This window comes from Polypterus senegalus, chromosome 2, assembly GCF_016835505.1.
Source record: "Polypterus senegalus isolate Bchr_013 chromosome 2, ASM1683550v1, whole genome shotgun sequence".
Lineage (NCBI taxonomy): Eukaryota > Metazoa > Chordata > Cladistia > Polypteriformes > Polypteridae > Polypterus > Polypterus senegalus.
This window is the reverse complement of record NC_053155.1, coordinates 279,180,391-279,205,257: the sequence shown is the minus strand read 5'-3', so window position 1 is coordinate 279,205,257 and position 24,867 is coordinate 279,180,391. Positions and strand designations below refer to the sequence as shown.

The window sequence follows — 24,867 nt, the reverse complement described above, 5'->3', positions numbered from 1 at the left end:
TCTGCTGCTTTGATAATGGAGGCTCGGAACATGGCCCATTCAGACTCAGTCCTTCGCTTCCCTCGGAATGAGACTGAAGTTCTTCCGGAGGCGGCAGTTAAAGATTTTTCTAACCAGTTCCTACGCCAGATGTTCCCAGCAGACCCTCATTATACATTTGAGTCTGCTTGGTCTATCCGGCAGCCTCTCCCGCCATCTGATCCAACTTACCACCAGGTGGTGATCATTTGACAGCTCAGCCCCTCTCTTCACCTGAGTGTCCAAGACATAAGGTCATAGATCTGATGACACAATTAGAAAGTCGATCATCGAACTGTGACCTTGGGCATCCTGGCGCCAAGTGCACTTATGGACACCATTTTGCTCAAACATGGTGTTTGTTATGAACAATCCAAGGCCAGCACAGAAGTCCAACAACTGAACACCACTCGAGTTTAGATCAGGGAGGCTGTTCCTACCAATCACACCTCTCTAGGTTTCACTTTCATTGCTGATGTGAGCGTTTAAGTCTCCCAGCAAGACAATAGAGTCCCCAGGAGCTGCACCTCGCAGCGCCTCTTCCAGGGACTCCAAGAAGGCTGGGTACTCTGAACTGTGGTTCGGCGCATAAGCGCAAACAACAGTCAGAGTCCTTCCCCCAACTTGAAGGTGTAGGGAAATGACCCTCTCGTCCAACTGGGAGAACCCCAAAGTGCAGGCCTCAAGCCGGGGGGCCATAAGCAAGCCCACCCCTGCCCGACGCCTCTCTCCCACAGCAACACGAGAGTTGAACAAAGTCCAGCCTCTCTCAAGAGGAATGGTTCCACAGTTTTTAGATTTAAGCACAGCATTTCATTCCATTGACCATTTTATTTTATTGCGGTTCTTGAAACGGTTTTCAAATAAAGAGGGGGTGGAACAAAACAAGTTTGTACTATGTCTTTATTTGAAAACGGCATCAGATCGGAAGGGGGGTGTGTGTGTCTGGAAGCTTGAAAGTGAATCAGACAATAAAACTGGGGGGCTGCACTGAATAAGCTTGTTTTATTCTCTCAATGACGATCACGCTCTAACACCCACTCCACCACCCCGCCTCTCCTGATCTGACTCTAAGTAACACTGCTGTTTTCAAATAAAGACGCACTATAACAGAGGTGAACTCAGATCGGAGAAAACAGAAGCCCTCCCTGCAAGAAATGTCCACTCAAATATAAGAACAACGCAGCTGCACCAGGTGTAAAGGCGAAAGTCCAACATCATCCGGCCAATCACCTGTTCTTCAAAGAAACAGCACGGCTTACAGAACTCGCCAATGATACACCGTCCAGATCTAAACACTAGTGTGGTGTATGTGCCCAAAAAAAGTCTAACTGCATTCTCGTACCATTGCTCGCGTACTAAAGTGTCAGCAGGTATTTTTTGTGGCATTACACGTGTAATTTGTGAGCATGCCCTTGACGATCAAACAGAGGAAGCCCTGCAGTATACTTGTGACTTTATGCTATAGGAAGATAAGTAAATAAAGTAAAACTAAAAAAAAGACGCTAACTTTGACAACTACTATACATTTACAGCGGCTGTTACAGATGCAAATCAAATGTATGCTTTTATTGTATAATATTAACAATAAGAACAGCTCACTGCTCAAAACGTTTATTTTGGGAGATGTTAAGACTCGAACCCAGAACCTTCTGAATTGGAGCCAGCAGCTCTAATCAGTATACTACCCGAGAAATCAGGACAACATGCAACACTAACCTGATTTCTTTTTCTTCGGTTAAGCACATTTGTTCTGTTATATTTGTACCTTTTGTGAAAGTGTTTCTTTGATATTTGGAATTCAGGCTTCTCACAATATACACTTCATGTCTACATTTTGTCAATTATTACTAAAACATGAAAAATGTTTCTGTTTTAACGATGTGTTTACTGTGCATAGATTGTTGTAGACATGGAACACACATGAAATGCATGTGTTCCAAATAACGATATAGTATTTATAAAAGGTGTCATTTTGCTTGACTTCTCACTCTATATAACTCTAAGCAACTGACATGCAGGTAAACAGACTTGAGCTGAGAAAACTGTGCGGGGTGGGGGATGTGATAGCAGGCTGCTTGCTGTTTTCTTCTTATCAACATATTTAAAGGACAAAAGATGCTGACATAGAGGTGTGAAGCATTTTAAGGTGGGATGGATCTACAAGTTTTTTCGTAGGCTCTGGTAATTCTAGTGTTCATTAGCTTTGTCAGTGAGTTAAAGGATAGGATGGATGAGTACTACTTGTCTCTGAATAATAGAGTCGCATTTTAGCTTCTGAGTTTCTCATTAAACAACCAGGAGGATGCTTGAAGCCATATTTTGTCCTTGAACTTGGAAAAACAGAATTGGAGCCTTTATTAAACACACAGCACAGTCTTATTTTTTAGGTTAAAAGAATCTGAAGTTGTCTTCCGTAAGGGTTTCAAGCTAAAGAAGGTAGGAGCTGTAGTGCTCTGCATCATCTGAAAGACATAAAAATGGCTAGGAAAATAAAGATTATTGGTAAGTTGCTCAACTTCAAAGCCTCCTGTCATGTTGAGATACAGTACATATGTCAGTTTAAGTGCTAACCTGCAGTTATCTAAAGTTGATCCTGCACAACTAAACTTTTAGCTGTCTGAAAGTGTGTTTTCTTTGTATTTGAGTTAACTCTAGAAAATGAAAACAGCCCAAATACTTAAAAAAAGATGTTGGTCAGATAATGCAGACCATAATAATATTCTATTAATTTTTCACCCAGATGGAATTACAATTAGTTTTACTAAATTAGAATGTGATTTAAGTGTTATCTTTGACATTAGCATGTCATTTAAAATACACATTAAACAACTATCCAAAATATTTTTTTCCACCTTAAAAATGTTAGAAAATAAACTCAGTGTTTTAAATATCCAAAAAACTAATAAACTAATTGCATTTATTTCCAATAGGATTGACTACTGCAATGCATTATTCACTGGTTGTACAAATTGTTCTTTATGCAGCTTTCAGTCAATTTAAAATGCTCCTGCAAGAATCATTACAAGAACCATAAAGAATGAACACATAACATAACAGTTCTCAAGTCCTTACGCTGACTTCCAGTTAAGCTTAGGGCTGATTTCAAAATCCTACTTCTAACACATAAAGCAAAGCTCAAATGCCTTAATAAACTGGTAATAATTGAATCAATCCCAGAAAATACTGAGCTTGCATTGCTGAACGGAGATATTGTAACATAAGTTTAATATGTCACTGTCCTCTGTATAAAAATATTTTATAAATCTACTTTTCATTCAACTCACATGCACAGTGGACAAAAATTTAGCACAGGGGCTCATCATTTAGAACTACTAAGCAAGCATTAGAATACAAAACAGGGACAACTGCGAAATGGGCATTGTATACTATTTTTGTGTGTCAAAGTCAGCATGAAACTGTATCCCCTTTTCCTTGTTTGGAATGGCATGATTCACCGAAGTGGGAGCCTGCACATGAAGAAAGAGTATAAAGCCTTGGAATTACCAATTACTTTGAAGCCGATGGACAGATGGGAGATAACGAAGGTCTTGTCATGGCTTCATTCATCTCTTATGCTACATTAGCCGTCATTAAAAATCCAAATTATTTCTCCTATGTGATTTCTTATAGCCGCATCACTAAGGGAGGGCTATCTATCCATCTATCCATCCATCCATCCATCCATTCTCCAACCCGCAATATCCTAACGACAGGGTCAAGGGGGTCTGCTGGAGCCAATCCCAGCCAACAGAGGTCGCAAGGCAGGAAACAAATCCCAGGCAGGGCGCCAACCAACCACAGGGGAGTGCTATCGCCATTTTATATCATATCTATATACTTTTGGGTTATGTAACATGCCGCAATTAAAAAATAACTCATTCCAACAAGGGAGCTAGCACCCCCTGCTGAATAAAAATATATCCAGCTAAGAAATCATGAATGCTGCTTTCAAATGTTTAATTTTATATGATCTTGGATGCTGATTAAACATAAGATAACATTGATTTAAAAAGCCTCTAAACTTAGAGGCATTCCCTGTGAAATGCTCAGGAAGGGGAATATGGAGCTCATTAGTTGACCCTACTGATGCACCTAGATCAAAGATTTTGTACGTTTTTGTTATAAAGTATCAAATTCCATCAGTAACTAGACAAAGGAAGCTGTAAATTCTTCTGTTTTTTCCTTATCTACTTTTTGCTCTTTCTGAAGTTGTTTAAATCATTTGTGACATAACTAAATCATTATCAGTTATGATTCAAATGTAGAGCTGTCAGGAATTACATGACTTGCAATAAGCAGCATTTGCAACAACAAAGAAATTATGAAACATTGCGAGGTGCTGCAATGAATGTTATCACCAAGACATTAAAAATATCTTCAACATTAAAAAAATAATTACAAATTTTTTCTTTATAATAATTTTGCTCATTGTAGAACAATATTTGCCATTTTGTATTTATAATTAATGTTCATTTTGCCCATGTGTACTATTTTACATTAAACATTTTTAAATTAAACTACAATTTCTAAGTGAAACTGCCCAGGTTTTGAACTGTCTTTGTTGCTTCCTCAGTTTCAGCTATAGCTCCAATTTCCATCCATCCATCCATTTTCTAACCCGCTGAATCCGAATACGGGGTCACGGGGGTCTGCTGGAGCCAATCCCAGCCAACACAGGGCACAAGGCAGGAACCAATCCTGGGCAGGGTGCCAACCCACCGCAGAGCTCCAATTTTAAGTACTGTATACCAGAATAACTAAATACAATATGAAAAGTAACAGTCCAAGTACAGACTTGCCTCCTGACAATTAACCTACTTGAATCTGAGTATTATATTAAATGATCTTGAAAGTCTAAAGTTTGCATTATGCTTTCTTTTTTGCTTTCTGACCTGTGCTGGCTGTTAATTTGTATATATTTTTCAAAAAAATTCTCTTGCAGTGAATTTCTTATTATATATTTCAGAATTGCAATGTCTGTTTGGTGTTTTTAGACCTTTGCGTTTTTAATGGGTGGCTTTCCTAATTCTTTAGTTTTCCTCCAACATCCCCCAAGACGTGCATGTTAAGTTAATTGACCACTCTAAATTGGCCCCAGTGTGAGCTGGCCCTGCAATGCACTGGTGACATGTGAAGGGCTGTTGCCTGCCTGTCTTGATAGGCTAACCCCCTGCCAACAACCCTGAATTCAATTATGTCTGTTTGAAAATGTTGTTTTTTAATATTATACTTGAAAAACTTACATTTCCATTAAAACATATATGTGACATAGTATTGAGTTTTGAGAAGGCTGCGTTTTTTATTTTTTTCTATTTATTACTTTCACTTATTACTATAAAGAAATCACAATGGCAGGTTAAATTAAACCCCTGGGACCTCCATCTTTTTATAAAGGCTGTTGATTCAGTTTTTCAGACCATTAACTAACATGCCTGTCTGCAGTACCTAGGCAGCTTAAATGGCAAGTTAAACATTTCAATGCTCAAATCCTCATTAGTAATTTAGCTTTTAATACATTTATTACACTTTAATACTGGATAAGTATATATACTGTATATTTATTGCTATATAAATGCAACAAAATGTATTGTTTGCTTACAAATATAACATAGAATATAACAATCTTTATTTTTTTTTTGCAGAAAGTTGAACAATGTCAACACAGAACATTTCAACTATACGACCATCAGAGTTTATTTTAATTGGATTTCCTGGAATGGGCAATGATCAGCAATGGCTTTCTGTTCCATTTGCTCTTCTCTATTTTTTGGCCATTGCTGCAAATATTTTAATTATATCTGTTGTGAAAGTTGAACAGAACCTACATTCTCCAATGTATCAGTTTCTTTCAGTATTATCTGTTGTAGATCTTGGTCTTTGCACAACAACATTACCCAAAATGTTACAAATATTTATTACTAATCAGAAATCCATTACTTTTGAAGGTTGTTTTGTTCAGATGTTTTGTGTACATTTTTTTTCAACTGTTGAATCTTCGGTTCTTGTTATAATGGCCTATGACAGATATGTTGCTATTTACAATCCGTTACGTTACACAACAATACTGACAAATGCATTTTTGGTAAAATTTTTTTCAATACTAGTTTTAAGAGACTTTATTTTAACTGGTTTAATACCAACCTTAGCTTCAAGATTGCCTTACTGTGCATCAAACCTCATTTCACACTGCTATTGTGACCATATGGCCGTTGCAAAGCTGGCTTGTACCAATATATCGATGAACAGTTACTACGGACTTTTTGTAGCATTTTCAGTTTTGGGCTTGGATGCATTGTTTATTACTTCCACCTATGTAATGATCTTGAGAGCAGTGCTAAAGCTAGGATCAAAAGCTGCACGCTTAAAAGCTTTAAACACATGTGGTTCTCATTTGTTTGTTATTCTTTACTTTTACATAACTTCATTTTTTAACTTTTTAGTTTATAGAGTTGGACAAAACATTCCTCCTCAGATTCATATTACGTTTGCAGTATTATATCTTCTTGTACCCCCAGTGTTAAATCCACTTGTCTATGCCATTCGAACCAAAGAAATCAGGCATGCTTTTGTTAAACATTTCTTGAAAAAACAGGTTAACTCATCAAATGAACAGTAAGTGGTTTAACTTATATATAAAATATTCATTTTAAGAAAATTATTTTTAAATAGAGTACAAGCTGTTTACAGATTTATAAATATGATATACTGTACTAAACATAAAAGACAATATAACACTCACTTATAAATATAAAAGCATTCTGCAATAAACTAAATTCAGAATCAACAAATTTAAATAGCAATCTGAAAAACAGAAACTGAAAGTTCTTCTGTTAGTTTACTGGTCTATAGTTACTGGTATGAGCCTGATGACTCCTTATTTAATAAGATACTATTTCCTAGCTTAGAAATGTATTAATTTCTTTAACTATGCAAAGATAAATAGCATCTGATTATGGCAGTTTATTTTGATGTCAGTCTATGTAATCTAAAAAACACTGCTCTCCTTATAATTTCCAAATCACTAAGCATCTCCTTTGCAGTTCCCAGGGAAGTTTATCAATTTCTTTGTACATGCAATTTCAGGAAATGCACTTTATTTCTTATTGTAAAAGTAGACTTTCTTTCCTGCAACATTTCTAAATAGACAGTTGACAATTATTTACAGCCTGCTTCTTCATTTGGTTACTTGATATACCTAAGATGGACCTGGACACACACATTTTTCCAGCTTTGAGCTTTAGCTTAATTTTTGCTTTCCTTACAATATTCCTCACTTTGCTTGATGTTAAGATACACTTGCTTTTTCAGTGGATTTAATATAATGGGTGGACAATGAAAGACTGGCTCACAGGTCATTATGTCACTCTGGCACCTTGACTTTTGGACACTCACAGGGCTGCACAGGAGTTGTAGTTCCAATAGGCAGCCCTTTTGGAGCTCTTGGGAGCTGCTGGTGGGAGCTGCCAGGGTAAGGATCACATGTTATGTGGAGAATCCCCCTACTCAGAAGTTCTTACTAGATGCAATACTCTTAAACAAGGAGTACTATCAGGGCTAAGTTGAAATGGAGCCCCTTCATCATGGGAATAAAGGAAGACAACACATGCCTGGAGAGGAAGAGAAGGATTAAAGAAGATGTTCTTGATTGTCTGTCTATTATGGATTCAGCTGGAGTACTTTGATCTGTGCGAAAGGTACTTTGAATAAAAAAATGTGTATGCACCATTAAAACTGGACAGGAACTTGTGGATACCAGCAATTAGTGAGCTGAGGAAAGGAGCTATTGAAGTTCTGTTGTGTCAAAAAAAAGAAACTGTTGATAAGTGTCCTTTACAACACAGCATTATTTGTTGATATTGTTACTGTATTTTACGTACAGATAATACTACAGCAGAGGTTGCTGTTGATGTAAGTCAGTTCTGTTCATTTTATGTTTGAAATTGTAATCTCTTCTTACAAAGATTAAATTTAAGGCTGACCATCACAGTTTAGATCATTTGATACTGGGTACACATGCCGACAATGAATGAAGGAGCATGCTTGATTCATTTACTTTAGGTTAATGTCAGAGTCCTACTTGGAGCAGTGTGTGAAGTGTCCTAGGGTGGATTTGCACCTCTTCCAAAAGGGGTTCTTCCCGAACCAAACATTTTATCCAGGGAAAGGCTTTTGCAGGTTGTTGTAGCATACTGGCTTTTAAAACCAACATTTCATATCAGTAAAACATGCATTCCTATAAAACTTGGAACTCATAGTGCTTCACAGTCTTTTTATGCTTACTGCCAGGAAGTTGCTTCCTTCATTTAAAAACATTATAAGAGACTATGTCACAAAATAGTATATTTTACAAATGCACAGTAACAAAGTAAAACAGCACTAAAAGAACATTAACAAATACAGTTTCAGAAAACAAATGCATTTTGTACAGTCCTTAACTCAATTCATAGCTCTTCATTCCTAAGAGAAATTTTAGTACCCATTACTGGCTTCCCCTGCTTTCTGAAAGTAGAGCATTCCTATGAAACCTTTCATGGGCCAAGACTGTACAAAGCGAAGAAGCAATTACCATTAATTAATATGGGAAAAAGTTTTCAGTGTTCTCAGACCCATAAAATAACCTGCTAAATTATGCCATAAAACGCATAAAACCTGAAGTAACATTGATATATATTAAAATCAGGAATGTTATGATAAATATACAGTCACTATAAATTATAAATAATGTATTTACAATGTAGTTTCACTTACATGAACCAGGAAGACAGCAAGCACACTGGAGCACTGAGAGGTGGTGGTGGTGATGATGATGGAGTGTCATGCCAAAGCACAAGAGTTTGAAGTGGTGGGAGCTACAGGAGACTGGAGTGTAGGACAGAGAGAGGAAGAGAGTCATCCATTAACATCTCTCCATCGTCCTGTGATCAGGGCAGGCAGGTGACTGATATCTACATCTTCTTCTATGTCTACTTGACTCAATGTCAAATGTGGAGGTTCACTGTCTGCTAAAGCTAATATTGTTGATTGGGAATGGTTGAAATACAGCAGTATGCTTGATTGGTTAGCCTCACACATTTTTCTCTCATACAGTGTTTTGTAGACACTCAAAACATCCTACAAACCTGCCTTAAACCTAAGTGCTTTTTCATAATTAAAGTCATACTTTTCTGCAATCATTGCAATACTGTCAATCATAGCGAAAATCTCAAGCAAGTGCTCTACATTCAGTTTGTAGATGACTTCACTCCTGAGTGGCTTGCTATTGTGTTTGATTTGGTTTCGTATCTTGTCCTCTCGCTAATGCATCAGCTCCTAATCTATCACTTTTGGTCATAAGATGCTAAAACGTCTTCAACATCATCTTCATCAACCTCCACAAAATCCACCTAGATACTGTAATGTATGAGGTGACATTTAGGACACAAATCATTCTTAACATTACATACAATCTATACTGAAATACATATACTCTGTGAAATGGGTACATCATATACTGAATTGCATACACTTTATACTGAAATTCATACATTCAATACTGAAATGCATACAGTAAAACATGCATATTCTACAGTGAAATGGATACACTGTATACCAAAATGTATACATTCCAGAGTGAAATGCTTACACTGTACAGTGAAACAAGTACACTGTGTACTGAAACACCTACAGTCAATAGTGAAATGCATATACTGTACTGTATACTGGAACACTGAAAATAAAATATTATTATTAAGTTTAATTGTATAGTGACTTACAGAATCTATAGACTCTTTTTTATCTGTTGATATGATATGCTTGTCATGATTGATAACCATTTCATTTAGACCAAATATACAACCTCTGCAATAAACATTTGTCCATCGTATTTCATTTGAATTTTCCCCTAGTACATTTCTCAACACTGTTACAGAATAAGCACTAGATGTATTTTACATCAAATTCTTTTGAAAAGCAGACTATATACTTTTAGTTTAACAGAGATTCTTGATATTATTCATAAAATTGAATATTTTCTTGTAGACATTGTCGCAGTAGGGGGCGCTAGTGCTCCCTTGAACCCTCAGGTACCACGCCAAAACACTAGGTAAAAGTGCAATAATTCTTTTATTATAATAATTATGTGCACTAAGCACCCTCCACTCCACACTATACTCACAAATAAACACAATAACTACAATAATAAATCAACAATCCTCTACTCCCAGACGCGTTGCCCTCCTACCACCCAGCTCAGCTCGCCGTCTGGGAGCTCCCACAGTCTTTTTATAGTCCCTGACCCGGAAGTGTTCCTGGCCAACAGTCCACAAGTCCTTATTCCTTCCAGGTCAGGGTAAATAGTACTTTTGCTTCACCACGGAAGCCCGTCGCTCTTCATGTCACGAACCTCCGGGTCATAGTGCACAAATGAGTCTACTGGCCTCCCGACAGCGAATCCCAGTGGTCTCCAAGGTATCCAGCAGGGCTGCGCATAAAAACTACATAGTCCATGAGGCCCTGCTGGAACTCGGGACCCGTCCATGCTCCTGGGGGTGAGGGCCGGAATATGAAGCCGGCCATCCATCACAACATACAAACAGTAATCATAAACTGATCTTATGGAGTTTGGTTTTTCAAGGCTATATAGATGGATTCAGTCACACAATCATTTATTTTCAATTGTCTTGTTAACAACAGAGTGTCCAGCGTGATTACATTATTTGAAGAAGGTGTCAGACATTTTGGTTTACCCACTAGAGTGCATGGGGATTATGGCAGAGAGAACCCTGAGATTGCAACATTTATGTTAGAACAACGAGGTCTTAATCAATGAAGCTTTATTACTGTGATAATTGTTCACAACCAAAGAAATGAAGTTGTTACCTCCCATTACTCCAGCATTTTCCTGTTTATGGAGCAGCAGGGAATTCTAAATGCTACTAATGAACTGCATATTTTCAGTCTGCACTATTGTTACATTCCACAGATTCAAAGGTCAGTGACAGAGTTTGTTAATCAATGGAATAGCCATGGGCTCTTAACACAAAATGGGTGTTCTCCTCTACAGCTCTGGCATTTAGGAATTTTAAGTCCTATTTCTTTGAATAGTTCTGTTCTGCATAGTATATACAGAGAAACTTTGCACAATGTTGAAAGTGAAATTCATCCTACTCTGTCAGTTTTTCAAACAGACAATAGTCCCATCTGATATTATTGATCAAGATCTACAAATGTGGTTAAGTAATAATATAGATATGTTGGAAAATAACATAACTTTTAGCACTGATGTTTATATAAACGTCTGCAATGCTGTATCAACACATACAGTGCAATAAGTTCACATTCAGATGTTAAAGTTATTTAATGGTTTCTTCTGATTAGTTAATAAGACTTAGTTTTAAAGAATTTAATTCTTGTTCAAAGAGGTTGAATGTTCTTTTCAACTTCATGGGCTTTCCAATAGTCACAGAGGTAAATATTTTATGTGTATCTACTAAAGGGAACATGTTAAATAATCAGCTGTAAAAGCTTTTACATTCTTCAATGGACAAACGTGCCTTAGTAATCTGATAATGTGCCAATCATCACCAAAATAGTGTCAAAGTCAAAAATGAAATCAGAAATATCTTCAGAATTTATTAGCTTGATATTTATTTACTGTATTGAACACTGTTATTAATATCACTTGGCATTGAAGAAAGCTACACTAACAAGCAATGTAACAAATGCTATCTTGCCATATTTCAGTAAATAACATTTATCTCCAAGCTCAGAAAACAATCTTCCTTTAGCACTTTCATGTCAAAAATATTACATCTTGTCTTGTAGCTCAAAATAAAGTTTAATATCACTTTCCAAGCAAACAATACACAATTTATTTTTTAGTCAAAGGTAAACATGCATAAATTTAACAAAAAATATATATTCCTATCTTGTTTCTTTTTTAATTTACTTGTACAAATATTGCAAGTATTACAAGTATAACACCAATCAAATGGAAACAAACATTGGTCTTCTACTAACAAATGTTAAATATATTATACAATACATCACAATTGGAACAGAATTGTGAAAAAAAAGCATTTTTAATTTAAATTCCTTATACATTGGATAAATGGGCATCCTATGACAGTTTACGCACATTGAAGCAATCTCGAATGTGCAGTACCACAGTAATGTAGAAATTCAATGGAAGGTTCTGGGAAAAAGCCACATGTAGGGATACAGTCAGCACCTGTAGAAAATATGAGTATCCCTCCCATTGTGGTTAATGTCTCCTTTTTAAAAAAAAAAAAGAAGAAGACTGTCAAAGCAATCATCACCAAATATGCATAAAGTGCACCACTTTACCATTAGTGTGGTTCAAAAATGCATGAGCTTTTTTAGTACACCATTGCTGTGCTGCGAACAGGTAACAGGTACTACATCAAATCAATTTATCTAAATTAACAGAATTTTTAATATTGTTGACTGCAGCAATTCTTTAGAACACTGAGAAATACACATACCAGTATTTTGTAAAACCATTCAATTTATTTTTAACTGTTCCCCGATATAGAAAAGGAATTTTAAAGTGTCAAAATAATAATCAATGTTATAGAGAAGCTCTTTAAGAATTCTAGCCAAAAATTCGAGTTTGTATTAACAGAATACATAATTAAATCATGTGTCACTTTATAAAAGTCCAAACCTTCTTACTACAAAGAGCAAGGAAAGGATTTCTCCTCATTATTTATTATGGTGTTGATTGTGACAGAGTATTTTCAAGATAATTATTGCATAAACCCCACTTGCTTTAATAATTAAACCAACATTATACCAGTGGGAGGGTGGCACAGTGGATGGTGCTGCTGCCTCACAGGAGACCTGGGTTCGCTTCCCGGGTTCTCCCTGTATAGAGTTTGCATGTTCTCCCCGTGCCTGAGTGGGTTTCCTCCGGGTACTCCGGTTTCCTCCCACAGTCTAAAGACATGCAGGTTAGGTGCATTGCTGATCCTAAATTGTCCCTAGTGTGTGCTTGATGTGTGTGTGTGTGTGTGCCCTGCTGTGGGCTGGCGCCCTGCCCGGGGTTTGTTTCCTGCCTTGTGCCCTGTGTTGTCTTGGATTGGTTCCAGCAGACCTCTGTGACCCTGTCGTTAGGATAAAATGGGTTGGATAATGGATGGATATACCAGTACAGTTAATATTCTAACATATTTTTCTACACATTGACTATTGTAAAGATTGAGATATACATTCTTACCTTCCACACCCAGTAAAAAAATCCCTCCAAAAACCATCAATGGAAAATTGCACTGTCTTCTTATTGCTTCCTGCATGTGAAAAGTGAACTATAAAGAAATCATCCATTTTTTCTGTGGTTAAGTTTTTCAGGTTTCTGACAAAAAACAGGGGCAAAGATTGTGGAGTATATGTCTGAATGTGCGGCATGAAACCAAGTGTTTTTAGTCACTGATGGAGTATAAACTGAAAAAAAATAATAGTCTTAAAATAAGGGCACTGAATTACTGGTGAACCTGTCAAGAATGTGTATTGAGCAATACCGCTACAAAGAGTAAATTTATTATTATTTTATATAAGTAGTACTTTTAATTAGGTGTGCAAGCACCGTAAGATTTATCTACTTTACCTTTGTTTTGCTTTAATATTTTTCTTCCACTAAATTTCATTAAGCTTCCTAAAATTTGACATAATTTGACATACATGAATTCAATCCAAAAAGTGATGGAAAATTCAGAAATGTAGTCTGGAAGCAAAAGGACTCCCCACAAAGTAAATGCAGGAGATTTCTAGTGGAAGGAGGTGGGGAACAGGTGGGAGTATGGCCAGATGACATGAGCAGCAGAGGGGTTATTAGAAACCTGAATCCAATTCAATTCAAGATGGAGTGGGATCAAAGGTACTGTGCAGGTGACAAGCTTCTTAGGTGACATGTTGAGTGAAGGTAATGGGGAAGAGGTGTGTGAAAGAAATTTTGTGAGCTTTCTTGCATTCTGACTTCTAAAGGGGTCTCTCTGGAATGGATGGGTAAAGAGAAGGGTACAGTTTACAAAATGTGTGGGAGGAGTGGCATGCTGTGTGGGAGGCAGACATCTTATTTAATACACAGACATGAAGTTTACCTTTCATATCATCCTCTGACCTATAATAATATAATAATTAATATGATAATTATAACTTTGTAATGCAGAATATCTTTGAAAAGTAATGCTTTTTCATTCAGCGAATTCACTGACCTTAAACAGCCAGCAAAATGCAAGCAGTCCTCGTTCTCTTTTATAGCAGTTTTCCAACAGTTGATGAACTTGCAATTTGTGTTAAAAAGTATAAAATTACCTGTTGGTTGCAGTGGCTTGATTTAGTAAGTTAATTATTTGTCTGCAAAATCAGGCCTTCCCTTGTAGGATTTAACAACAGTACAAACACATTTGTTAGAGCATCTCGTAAAATTACAACATCACTTGAAGGACATGTGTACATTTTTAAAAATGTAAGTGTTCTATTAATGTTTAAATATTCTTTTTCATGGGTGTTGATACCTGTTGTGCATATAAAAATAAAAATGAGATATCTTTTGGATTCTATTAGTCAACTCCATCTTTCCATTTTGCTGTCATCAATTCAAGTCCATGTACCAATGAAAAAAAAGGATTTTTGAAAATAAAAGCAGGGCTTGGCCCACTATGAATCATTGACACTGCAATCATACTGCCTACATCATAATAATAATCTCTGAGTGCTGTCTGTTAAATAATTGGCAGAGAAAAGATTAATCTGAAATATGCAGTCCTTGAATAAAAATGTTTAAAATGTTATATACCAGCAAAATTCAGTGACAAGGTTTCAGCCTATACTGTTTTCAAATACTGCAAAACATTTACTTTACAAATGCTTTTCTTTAATTTAAAACCATCTCTTCAGCTACAGTCATGGCTGAAATTATCGGCACCCCTGGAATTTTCCCAGAAAATGCACCATTTCTCCCAGAAAATTGTTGTAATTACAAATGTTTTGGTATACACATGTGTATTTCCTTTATGTGCATTGGAACAACACAAAAAAACAGAGAAAAAAAGCCAAATCTGACATCATTTCACACAAAACTCAAAAACCGGGCTGGACAAAATTATTGCCACCCTCAACTTAATATTTTGTTGCACGCCCTTTGGGAAAAATAACTGAAATCAAGCGCTTCCTATAACCATCAACAAGCTTGTTACACCTCTCAACTGGAATTTCCGACCACTCTTCTTTTGCAAACTGCTCAAGGTCTCTCAGATTTGAAGGGTGCCTTCCCCCAACAGCAATTTTGAGATCTCTCCATAAGTGTTCAATCGGATTTAGATCCGGATTCATTGCTGGCCACTTCAGAACTCTCCAGCTCTTTCTCTTCAACCATTTCTGGGTGCTTTTAGAGATATGTTTGGGGTCATTGTCCTGCTGGAACACCCATGACCTCTGATGCAGACACAGCTTTCTGACACTGGGCCCTACATTGCACCCCAATATCTTTTGGTAGTCTTCAGATTTCATGATGCCTTGCATACAGTCAAGGTATCCAGTGCCAGAGGCAGCAAAACATCCCCAAAACATCTTAGAACCTCCACCATGTTTGACTGTAGGTACCGTGTTCTTTTCTTCGTAAGCCTTATTCCGTTTTCTATAAACAGTAGAATGATGAGCTTTACCAAAAAGCTCTACCTTGGTCACATCTGTCCACAAGACGTTCGCCCAGAAGGATTTTGGCTTCCTCAAGTACATTTTGTCAAACTCCAGTCTGGCTTTTTTATGTTTCTGTGTTAGCAGTGGGGTCCTCCCGGCTCTCCTGTCATAGTGGCTCCCCTGAAACATGAGCAGAAGGGCCGGGCATGGAACCCGGCCATCCATTACATTGCCCCTCTCCTAGATGAGAGTCATGGGGCTCAATGACCTGTTCCGCGAGGGTCAGTCCTCTCCTGTAAAGGGAATCGGTGTCCCCTGCTCCATGGCTCCGCCCTGTGGAAATATAATAAACAGACCTGGGGGTTGTGGAAGACGAATGTTCTCTTCGTTCCCTTGTACTAATTCATGTCTGAGAAGTAAGCTTTACGAAACCAAGTAACAGCATGCTTTGCTTTAGCAAACAGAAAAATGTTTGTGCAAAGGACTCAAGGTCTGAGCATTCCACACATAAGTCTGCCTTATCACGTTTTCCCTTAGCTTACATCTGAACGCCATAACAAAAGGAGCCAAGAAATCAAGTTTTACAAGGGACGTTAAAGGGGCTCAAGGTTTGTGTATAATAAATGTGTTGACTGTTACATTTTATAATGATATCAAATCACGCATTCTAGAGGTATAAAACTGGACCCTACCCAACAGATGGGGTTCAGAAGAGCCCTGTTGCTGTCATGTATATTTGATTGTCTGCTTTTCTGAAACTCTTCTCACCGTGGCTCTGAAAAATAAAGCTGCTTTATAACCGCACCTGCTGTCTGGTCTGAAACCTTCGTCCACAGGGTGTTGCCCCGACGTCCCTTCCACTCGAACGTCCTCTCTGGACAACACTTCCAGACTTTGCCACAGTGGCTGCAGTTATAACACATCCGATTCTCCTTTGTCGGACCCCTGCGGGAGCGGAAGCAGGTAGTAAACTCCCGCCCCTCCTTCTTATCAGTTGAGGGCTTATGGCAACTTTGCCCTCTGCTGCATAGCCCGTCTGTGCTTTCCCGTCAACGGGCTCATGCTGCACTCTTTCCGGAGTTTCCAGCTCTTTTTCTTTCCCTGAGGTGTATTGGTGGTCTGAGTCCTTTTTTGGGAAGAAGAGGGACCCCCTCATCGTCTGCACCCCTTTAGATGCTCATGAGACCGGCACTGGCAGTTGGGGCAAGGTAGTTTGACAGCTGACATCTTTCAGCTGCCTCTCAGCACACTCTCCTGCCACGTTATTAGTCACCGTGGCAACGTCTTGGGCGGCCTGGCAAGCCGTGTTAATCGTGACGGCAGCTTCTGTGCTCCCCCCCCCATTTTTACAACACAGGCTTCACTTACTTGTACTGCTCTGTCTTGCAGGCTGGTGGATGATGTATCGTGTCTGCTGAGCCATCCAGCAATGGTTTCCAACGGTGCGCCAAGCTTCTTATCCAGACCTCCCTTCACCTCCTGCAGGACCTGAAAGATCTGGGCCAGAGACTGCAGAGGTAGGAGGACCACCTCCACCTCGTGTGCAGCCCAGGAGAAGTCAGTTCTATCGGCCGGCGACAGACTTGAACTCACCTCGTCTTGCGCCGACCATGATTCGCAGAGGCCCTGAGCTTTCTTTACAGGCGCCTCCAGGACGTCTTCGGGAGCGGGTTGGAGGTATGTCGCGCCTGTCTGGATACCGCTGTCGACGGGCAGCCGACACATGTCCCACCACCCCTTACCTATTACAGGGAGGGGTTCCTCCTGCTCCTGTGGGACAACCGTACTAGGGACGTCTTCTGGGCTCTCGTCTCTCGACCATTGTCCGGAGTCAAATAGGGCTCTCAGGTCAGTGTTGCTCCCCTCAGAGCTCGTCTCACCATTGCGCCACGGACAGGCATCAGCCGGCCATTGACAGGGATTCGGCTCTTTTGTATCGAGGAGGCAGGCAGACGGAACAAATGCATACCTCACCCCTGGTGAATCATCTCTGGGTCCGTCGCCAACCTTTCTATGGATCCCATTGCTCTTAACGGCATGGCCGTGTTTGTTCGATGGCTTTCGAGCCCACCCGGTTTTCTTTTTCCCCATTCGGTATATTGCTCCTGAGGGCGTCTTTCCTGTGGCTCCCTGCCGCTCGTGCAGGCGTGTGCTTTGCGCCGCTGTGCTGCCTTGGGAGCGTGCTCTGTGCTAGTAGTGCGTTCTCTGTCTCGGGAGCCCGCTCTGCACTGTGCTGTGTCTGTGCACCCGCGGTTATATCGGGTGCGCGCTGCTCGCACTGTTGTGTCGCGCACGTGCCTTGCTCTGCTGCATGTAGCAGCGCGCTGCTATGCCGGGTCCCCACACAATATTTTTGTACAGGTCCCGGTCCAAAATGATGGACCAGAATCCTGCCGACTATGCCAGTGTGAATAAGGCACAGATTCATACTGAGGCATGTGTAAATTGAACAGAAATCTTCTTATTTTCTCTTCAGCCGTTGGACACGTCTTCCCCGCGTCCCACAGGCCCAACACAGTCCCAAACACTTAAAACACAGTCCAAACACTCTTCCCCTGTGGGGCACATCTTCCCTGTGAACCCCACAGGTACAACACAGTCTCAAAGCACCTTACTTTAAACACAGTAATCCTTCCTCTAGCGGCACCACCTCTCCTCTCTGGCAACCTTGTCCTCTTCCTCCTGATTCTGGCCCTGAGTGGTGGTTGCTGGCTGCTTTTATGGCCCTCCTGGGAGTGCTCCTGGTGCTTGCTCACCTGTTCCAAATTGCACTCCCATGTGGGGCCGATGATTAAACCAGCTGGGCTTAACTATCTCTGCCTTGCCCCCTGGTGGTCATCCCAGGTCCCCACAGGGAGGGAAAAACTCCATCTAACCATGAAACCCTGTGGGAAACTGAGGCATCATCAACCAGGGAGGCTGCCACCAAGCGTGACGTGGGAGGATACTGAGGAGTCCATGGCTGCTCCCCCAGACCTTATACAGCAAGTTCGTCCCGACCGGACATAGGACCCGGCTGTACATTACAATATATATAGGGGAAACCCCTCCTCACTATTTCTGCGACTTCCAATATATGTAGGAAGCCCAAATTTCCCATGCTCATCCTTTACACTGTACTTACAAACGTTAAGTATGTTTCATTTTGCACCATGCCCCGTAATAAACTTTCAAAAATAACGTTTTCTTTTTGGCAGTTCTCACCATTATGCCATAAGGAACTTTAGGAACTGACCTCTCCTTTTGGCGGTTTCATTCCTTATTTCCATTATTAGATGATTTATTGCAAGGCAGAGATAAACAAGGGCCGCCCCCGGCCCCCCTTCCTTTTTCTGCACAGCCAAAATCCTACTTCTAACATATAAAGCAAAGCTCAAATGCCTTATTAAACTGGTAATAATTGAATCAACCCCAGAAAATAGAACTTGCATTGCTGAACGGGGATATTGTAACATAAGTTTAATATGTCACTGTCCTCTGTACAAAAATATTTTATAAATCTACTTTTCTTTCTACTCACATGCACAATGGACACAAATTCAGCACAGGGGCTCATCATTTAGAACTACTAAGCAAGCATTAGAAGACAAAACAGGGACAACTGTGAAATGGGCATTGTATACTATTTTTGTGTGTCAAAGTCAGCATGAAACTGTATCTCCTTTTCCTTGTTTGGAATGACATGATTCACCAAAGTGGGAGCCTGCACATGAAGAAAGAGTATAAAGCCTTGGAATATTGCCCAGCATACCTTTGAAGCCGATGGACAGATGGGAGATAACGTCATCCGATCCAGAAAATCCTTCCAACGCAGAGCCGAAAATGGCATACTCTATACATCGGGCCCCCACTCTCGAAGGTCTTGTCATGGCTTCATTCGTCTCTTATGCCACGTAATCCGTCATTAAAAAGCCAACTTATTTCTCCTATGTTATTTCTTACCACTGTATCACTGAGAGAGGGCTATCTATCCATCCGTCCATCCATTGTCCAACCCACTATATCCTAACGACAGGGTCACTGGAGCCAATCCCAGCCAACACAGGGCGCAAGGCAGGAAACAAACCCCAGGCAGGGTGCCAGCCCACCACAGGGGAGGGCTATCGCCTTTTTATATCATATCTATATAATTTTTGGTTATGTAACATGCCGCAATTAAAAAATAACTCATTCCAGCAAGGGAGCTAGCGCCCCCCTGCTGGATACAAATATATCCAGCTAAGAAATCATGAATGCTGATTTCAAATGTTTAATGTTTTATGATCTTGGATGCTGATTAAACATAAGATAACATTGATTTAAAAAGCCTCTAAATTTAGAGGTACAGTATTCCCTGTGAAATGCTCAGGAAGGGGAATATGGAGCTCATTAGCTGATCCTGCTGATGCACCTAGAACAAAGATTTTGTACGTTTTTGTTATAAAGTATCAAATTCCATCAGTCACTAGACAAAGAAAGCTGTAAATTCTCCTTTTCTCCTCATATCAGTTATGATTCAAATGTAGAGCTGTCAGGAATTACATGACTTGCAATAAGCAGCATTTGCAACAACAAAGAAATTATGAAACATTGCGAGGTGCTGCAATGAATGCTACCACCAAGACATTAAAAATATCTTCAACATTAAAAAATAATTACAAATTTTTTCTTTATAATAATTTTCCTCATTTTAGAACAATATTTGCCATTTTGTATTTATAATTATTTGTATTTATGTGTTTGTTCATGTTTGAAACTGCCCAGAATTTGAACTGTCTTTGTTGCTTCCTCAGTTTCAGCTATAGCTCCAATTTTAAATACTGTATACCAGAATAGCTCAATACAATATGAAAAGTAACAGTCCAAGTACAGACTTGCCTCCTGACAACCTACTTGAATCTGAGTATTATATTAAATGATCTTGAAAGTCTAAAGTATGCATTATGCTTTCCTTTTTGCTTTCTGACCAGCACAGGCTGTTAATTTGTATCTTTTTTCATAAAAATTCTCTTGCAGTGAATTTCTTATTATATATTTCAGAATTGCAATGTCTGTTTGGTGTTTTCAGACCTTTGCTTTTTTAATGGGTGGCTTTCCTAATTCTTTAGTTTTCCTCCAACATCCCCTAAGACGTGCATGTTAAGTTAATTGACCACTCTAAATTGGCCCCAGTGTGAGCTGGCCCTGCAATGCACTGGCGACATGTGAAGGGCTGTTGCCTGCCTGTCTTGATAGGCTAACCCCCTGCCCCCTGAATTCAATTATGTCTGTTTGAAAATATTGTTTTTTAATATTATACTTGAAAAACTTACATTTCCATTAAAACATATAATTGACACAGTATTGACATTTGAGAAGGCCGAGTTTTTATTTTTTCCATTTATTACTTATCACATATTACTATACAGAAATCACAAAGGCAGGTTAAATTAAACCCCTGGGACCTCCATCTTTTTATAAAGGCTGTTGATTCAGTTTTTCAGACCATTAACTAACATGCCTGTCTGCAGTACTTAGGCAGCTTAAATGGCAAGTTAAACATTTCAATGCTCAAATCCTCATTAGTAATCTAGCTTTTAATACATTTATTACACTTTAATACTGGATATGTATATATACTGTATATTTATTGCTATGTAAATGCAACAAAATTTATTGTTTGTTATCTTTTTGCTTACAAATATAACATAGAATATAACAATCTTTATCTTTTTTTTGCAGAAAGTTGAACAATGTCAACACAGAACATTTCAACTATACGACCATCAGAATTTATTTTAATTGGATTTCCTGGAATGGGCAATAATCAGCAATGGCTTTCTGTTCCATTTGCTCTTCTCTTTTTTTTGGCCATTGCTGCAAATATTTTAATCATATCTGTTGTGAAAGTTGAACAGAACCTACATTCTCCAATGTATCAGTTTCTTTCAGTATTATCTGTTGTAGATCTTGGTCTTTGCACAACAACATTACCCAAAATGTTACAAATATTTATTACTAATCAGAAATCCATTACTTTTGAAGGCTGTTTTGTTCAGATGTTTTGTGTACATTTTTTTGCAACTGTTGAATCTTCGGTTCTTGTTATAATGGCCTATGATAGATATGTTGCTATTTACAATCCGTTACGTTACACAACAATACTGACAAATGCATTTTTGGTAAAATTTTTTTCAATACTAGTTTTAAGAGACTTTATTTTAACTGGTTTAGCACCAACCTTAGCGTCAAGATTGCCTTACTGTGCATCAAACCTCATTTCACACTGCTATTGTGACCATATAGCCGTTGCAAAGCTGGCTTGTACCAATATTTCGATGAACAGTTACTACGGACTTTTTGTAGCATTTTCAGTTTTGGGCTTGGATGCATTGTTTATTACTTCCACCTATGTAATGATCTTGAGAGCAGTGCTAAAGCTAGGATCAAAAGCTGCACGCTTAAAAGCTTTAAACACATGTGGTTCTCATTTGTTTGTTATTCTTTACTTTTACATAACTTCATTATTTAACTTTTTAGTTTATAGAGTTGGACAAAACATTCCTCCTCAGATTCATGTTACGTTTGCAGTATTATATCTTCTTGTACCCCCATTGTTGAATCCACTTGTCTATGCCATTCGAACCAAAGAAATCAGGCATGCTTTTGTTAAACATTTCTTGAAAAAACAGGTTAACTCATCAAATGAATAGTAAGTGGTTTAACTTATATATAAAATATTCATTTTAAGAAAATTATTTTTAAATAGAGTACAAGCTGTTTACAGATTTATAAATATGATATACTGTACTAAACATAAAAGACAATATAACACTCACTTATAAATATAAAAGCATTCTGCAATAAACTAAATTCAAAATCAACAAATTTAAATAGCAATCTGAAAAACAGAAACTGAAAGTTCTTCTGTTAGTTTACTGGTCTATAGTTACTGGTATGAGCCTGATGACTCCTTATTTAATAAGATACTATTTCCTAGCTTAGAAATGTATTAATTTCTTTAACTATGCAAAGATAAATAGCATCTGATTATGGCAGTTTATTTTGATGTCAGTCTATGTAATCTAAAAAAACACTGCTCTCCTTATAATTTCCAAATCACTAAGCATCTCCTTTGCAGTTCCCAGGGAAGTTTCATGCAATTTCAGGAAATGCACTTTATTTCTTATTGTAAAAGTAGACTTTCTTTCCTGCAACATTTCTAAATAGACAGTTGACAATTATTTACAGCCTGCTTCTTCATTTGGTTACTTGATATACCTAAGATGGACCTGGACACACACATTTTTCCAGCTTTAGCTTAATTTTTGCGCTCCTTACAATATTCCTCACTTTGCTTGATGTTAAGATACACTTGCTTTTTCAGTGGATTTAATATAATGGGTGGACAATGAAAGACTGGCTCACAGGTCATTATGTCACTCTGGCACCTTGACTTTTGGACACTCACAGGGCTGCACAGGAGTTGTAGTTCCAATAGGCAGCCCTTTTGGAGCTCTTGGGAGCTGCTGGTGGGAGCTGCCAGGGTAAGGATCACATGTTATGTGGAGAATCCCCCTACTCAGAAGTTCTTACTAGATGCAATACTCTTAAACAAGGAGTACTATCAGGGCTGAGTTGAAATGGAGCCCCTTCATCATGGGAATAAAGGAAGACAACACATGCCTGGAGAGGAACAGAAGGATTAAAGAAGATGTTCTTGATTGTCTGTCTATTATGGATTCAGCTGGAGTACTTTGATCTGTGCGAAAGGTACTTTGAATAAAAAAATGTGTATGCACCATTAAAACTGGACAGGAACTTGTGGATACCAGCAATTAGTGAGCTGAGGAAAGAAGCTATTGAAGTTCTGTTGTATCAAAAAAAATAATAAATTGTTGATAAGTGTCCTTTACAACACAGCATTATTTGTTGATATTGTTACTGTATTTTACGTACAGATAATACTACAGCAGAGGTTGCTGTTGATGTAAGTCAGTTCTGTTCATTTTATGTTTGAAATTGTAATCTCTTCTTACAAAGATTAAATTTAAGGCTGACCATCACAGTTTAGATCATTTGATACTGGGTACACATGCCGACAATGAATGAAGGAGCATGCCTGATTCATTTACTTTAGGTTAATGTCAGAGTCCTACTTGGAGCAGTGTGTGAAGTGTCCTAGGGTGGATTTGCACCTCTTCCAAAAGGGGTTCTTCCCGAACCAAACATTTTATCCAGGGAAAGGCTTTTGCAGGTTGTTGTAGCATACTGGCTTTTAAAACCAACATTTCATATCAGTAAAACATGCATTCCTATAAAACTTGGAACTCATAGTGCTTCACAGTCTTTTTATGCTTACTGCCAGGAGCTTGCTTCCTTCATTTAAAAACATAAGAGACAATGTCACAAAATAGTATATTTTACAAATGCACAGTAACAAAGTAAAATAGCACTAAAAGAACATTAACAAATACAGTTTCAGAAAACAAATGCATTTTGTACAGTCCTTAACTCAATTCATAGCTCTTCATTCCTAAGAGAAATTTTTGTACCCATTACTGGCTTCCCCTGCTTTCTGAAAGTAGAGCATTCCTATGAAACCTTTCATGGACCAAGACTGTACAAAGCGAAGAAGCAATTACCATTAATTAATATGGGGAAAAGTTTTCAGTGTTCTCAGACCCATAAAATAACCTGCTAAATTATGCCATATAACGCATAAAACCTGAAGTAACATTGACATATATTAAAATCAGGAATGTTATGATAAATATACAGTCACTATAAAGTATAAATAATGTATTTACAATGTAGTTTCACTTACATGAACCAGGAAGACAGCAAGCACACTGGAGCACTGAGAGGTGGTGGTGGTGATGATGATGGAGTGTCAGGCCAAAGCACAAGAGTTTGAAGTGGTGGGAGCTACAGGAGACTGGAGTGTAGGACAGAGAAAGAAAGAGAGTCATCCATTAACATCTCTCCATCGTCCTGTGATCAGGGCAGGCAGGTCACTGATATCTACATCTTCTTCTATGTCTACTTGACTCAATGTCAAAAGTGGAGGTTCACTGTCTGCTAAAGCTAATATTGTTGATTGGGAATGGTTGAAATACAGCAGTATGCTTGATTGGTTAGCCTCACACATTTTTCTCTCATACAGTGTTTTGTAGACACTCAAAACATCCTACAAACCTGCCTTAAACCTAAGTGCCTTTCCATAATTAAAGTCATACTTTTCTGCAATCA

At 38.5% G+C, this 24,867-nt stretch overlaps 2 protein-coding genes across 2 annotated transcripts; both read left to right on the top strand.

Annotated features, from left to right (window-relative positions):
- Positions 1-5,674: 5,674 nt before the first annotated feature.
- LOC120524534 (olfactory receptor 52E4-like) lies at positions 5,675-6,637 on the top strand. The gene has a single exon (XM_039746370.1). The coding sequence runs from the start codon at positions 5,675-5,677 to the stop codon at positions 6,635-6,637; it is 963 nt and encodes a 320-aa protein (XP_039602304.1).
- Positions 6,638-21,368: 14,731 nt separating this feature from the next.
- LOC120524533 (olfactory receptor 52E4-like) lies at positions 21,369-22,328 on the top strand. Its single transcript, XM_039746369.1, has one exon. It carries the CDS (start codon positions 21,369-21,371, stop codon positions 22,326-22,328), a length of 960 nt encoding a protein of 319 aa, XP_039602303.1.
- The last annotated feature ends 2,539 nt before the right edge of the window (positions 22,329-24,867 follow it).

Bases quoted from the DNA above. Each gene is read 5' to 3' on its own strand.
- LOC120524533 (XM_039746369.1), top strand. From the start codon at position 21,369: ATGTCAACACAGAACATTTCAACTATACGACCATCAGAATTTATTTTA.
- LOC120524534 (XM_039746370.1), top strand. From the start codon at position 5,675: ATGTCAACACAGAACATTTCAACTATACGACCATCAGAGTTTATTTTA.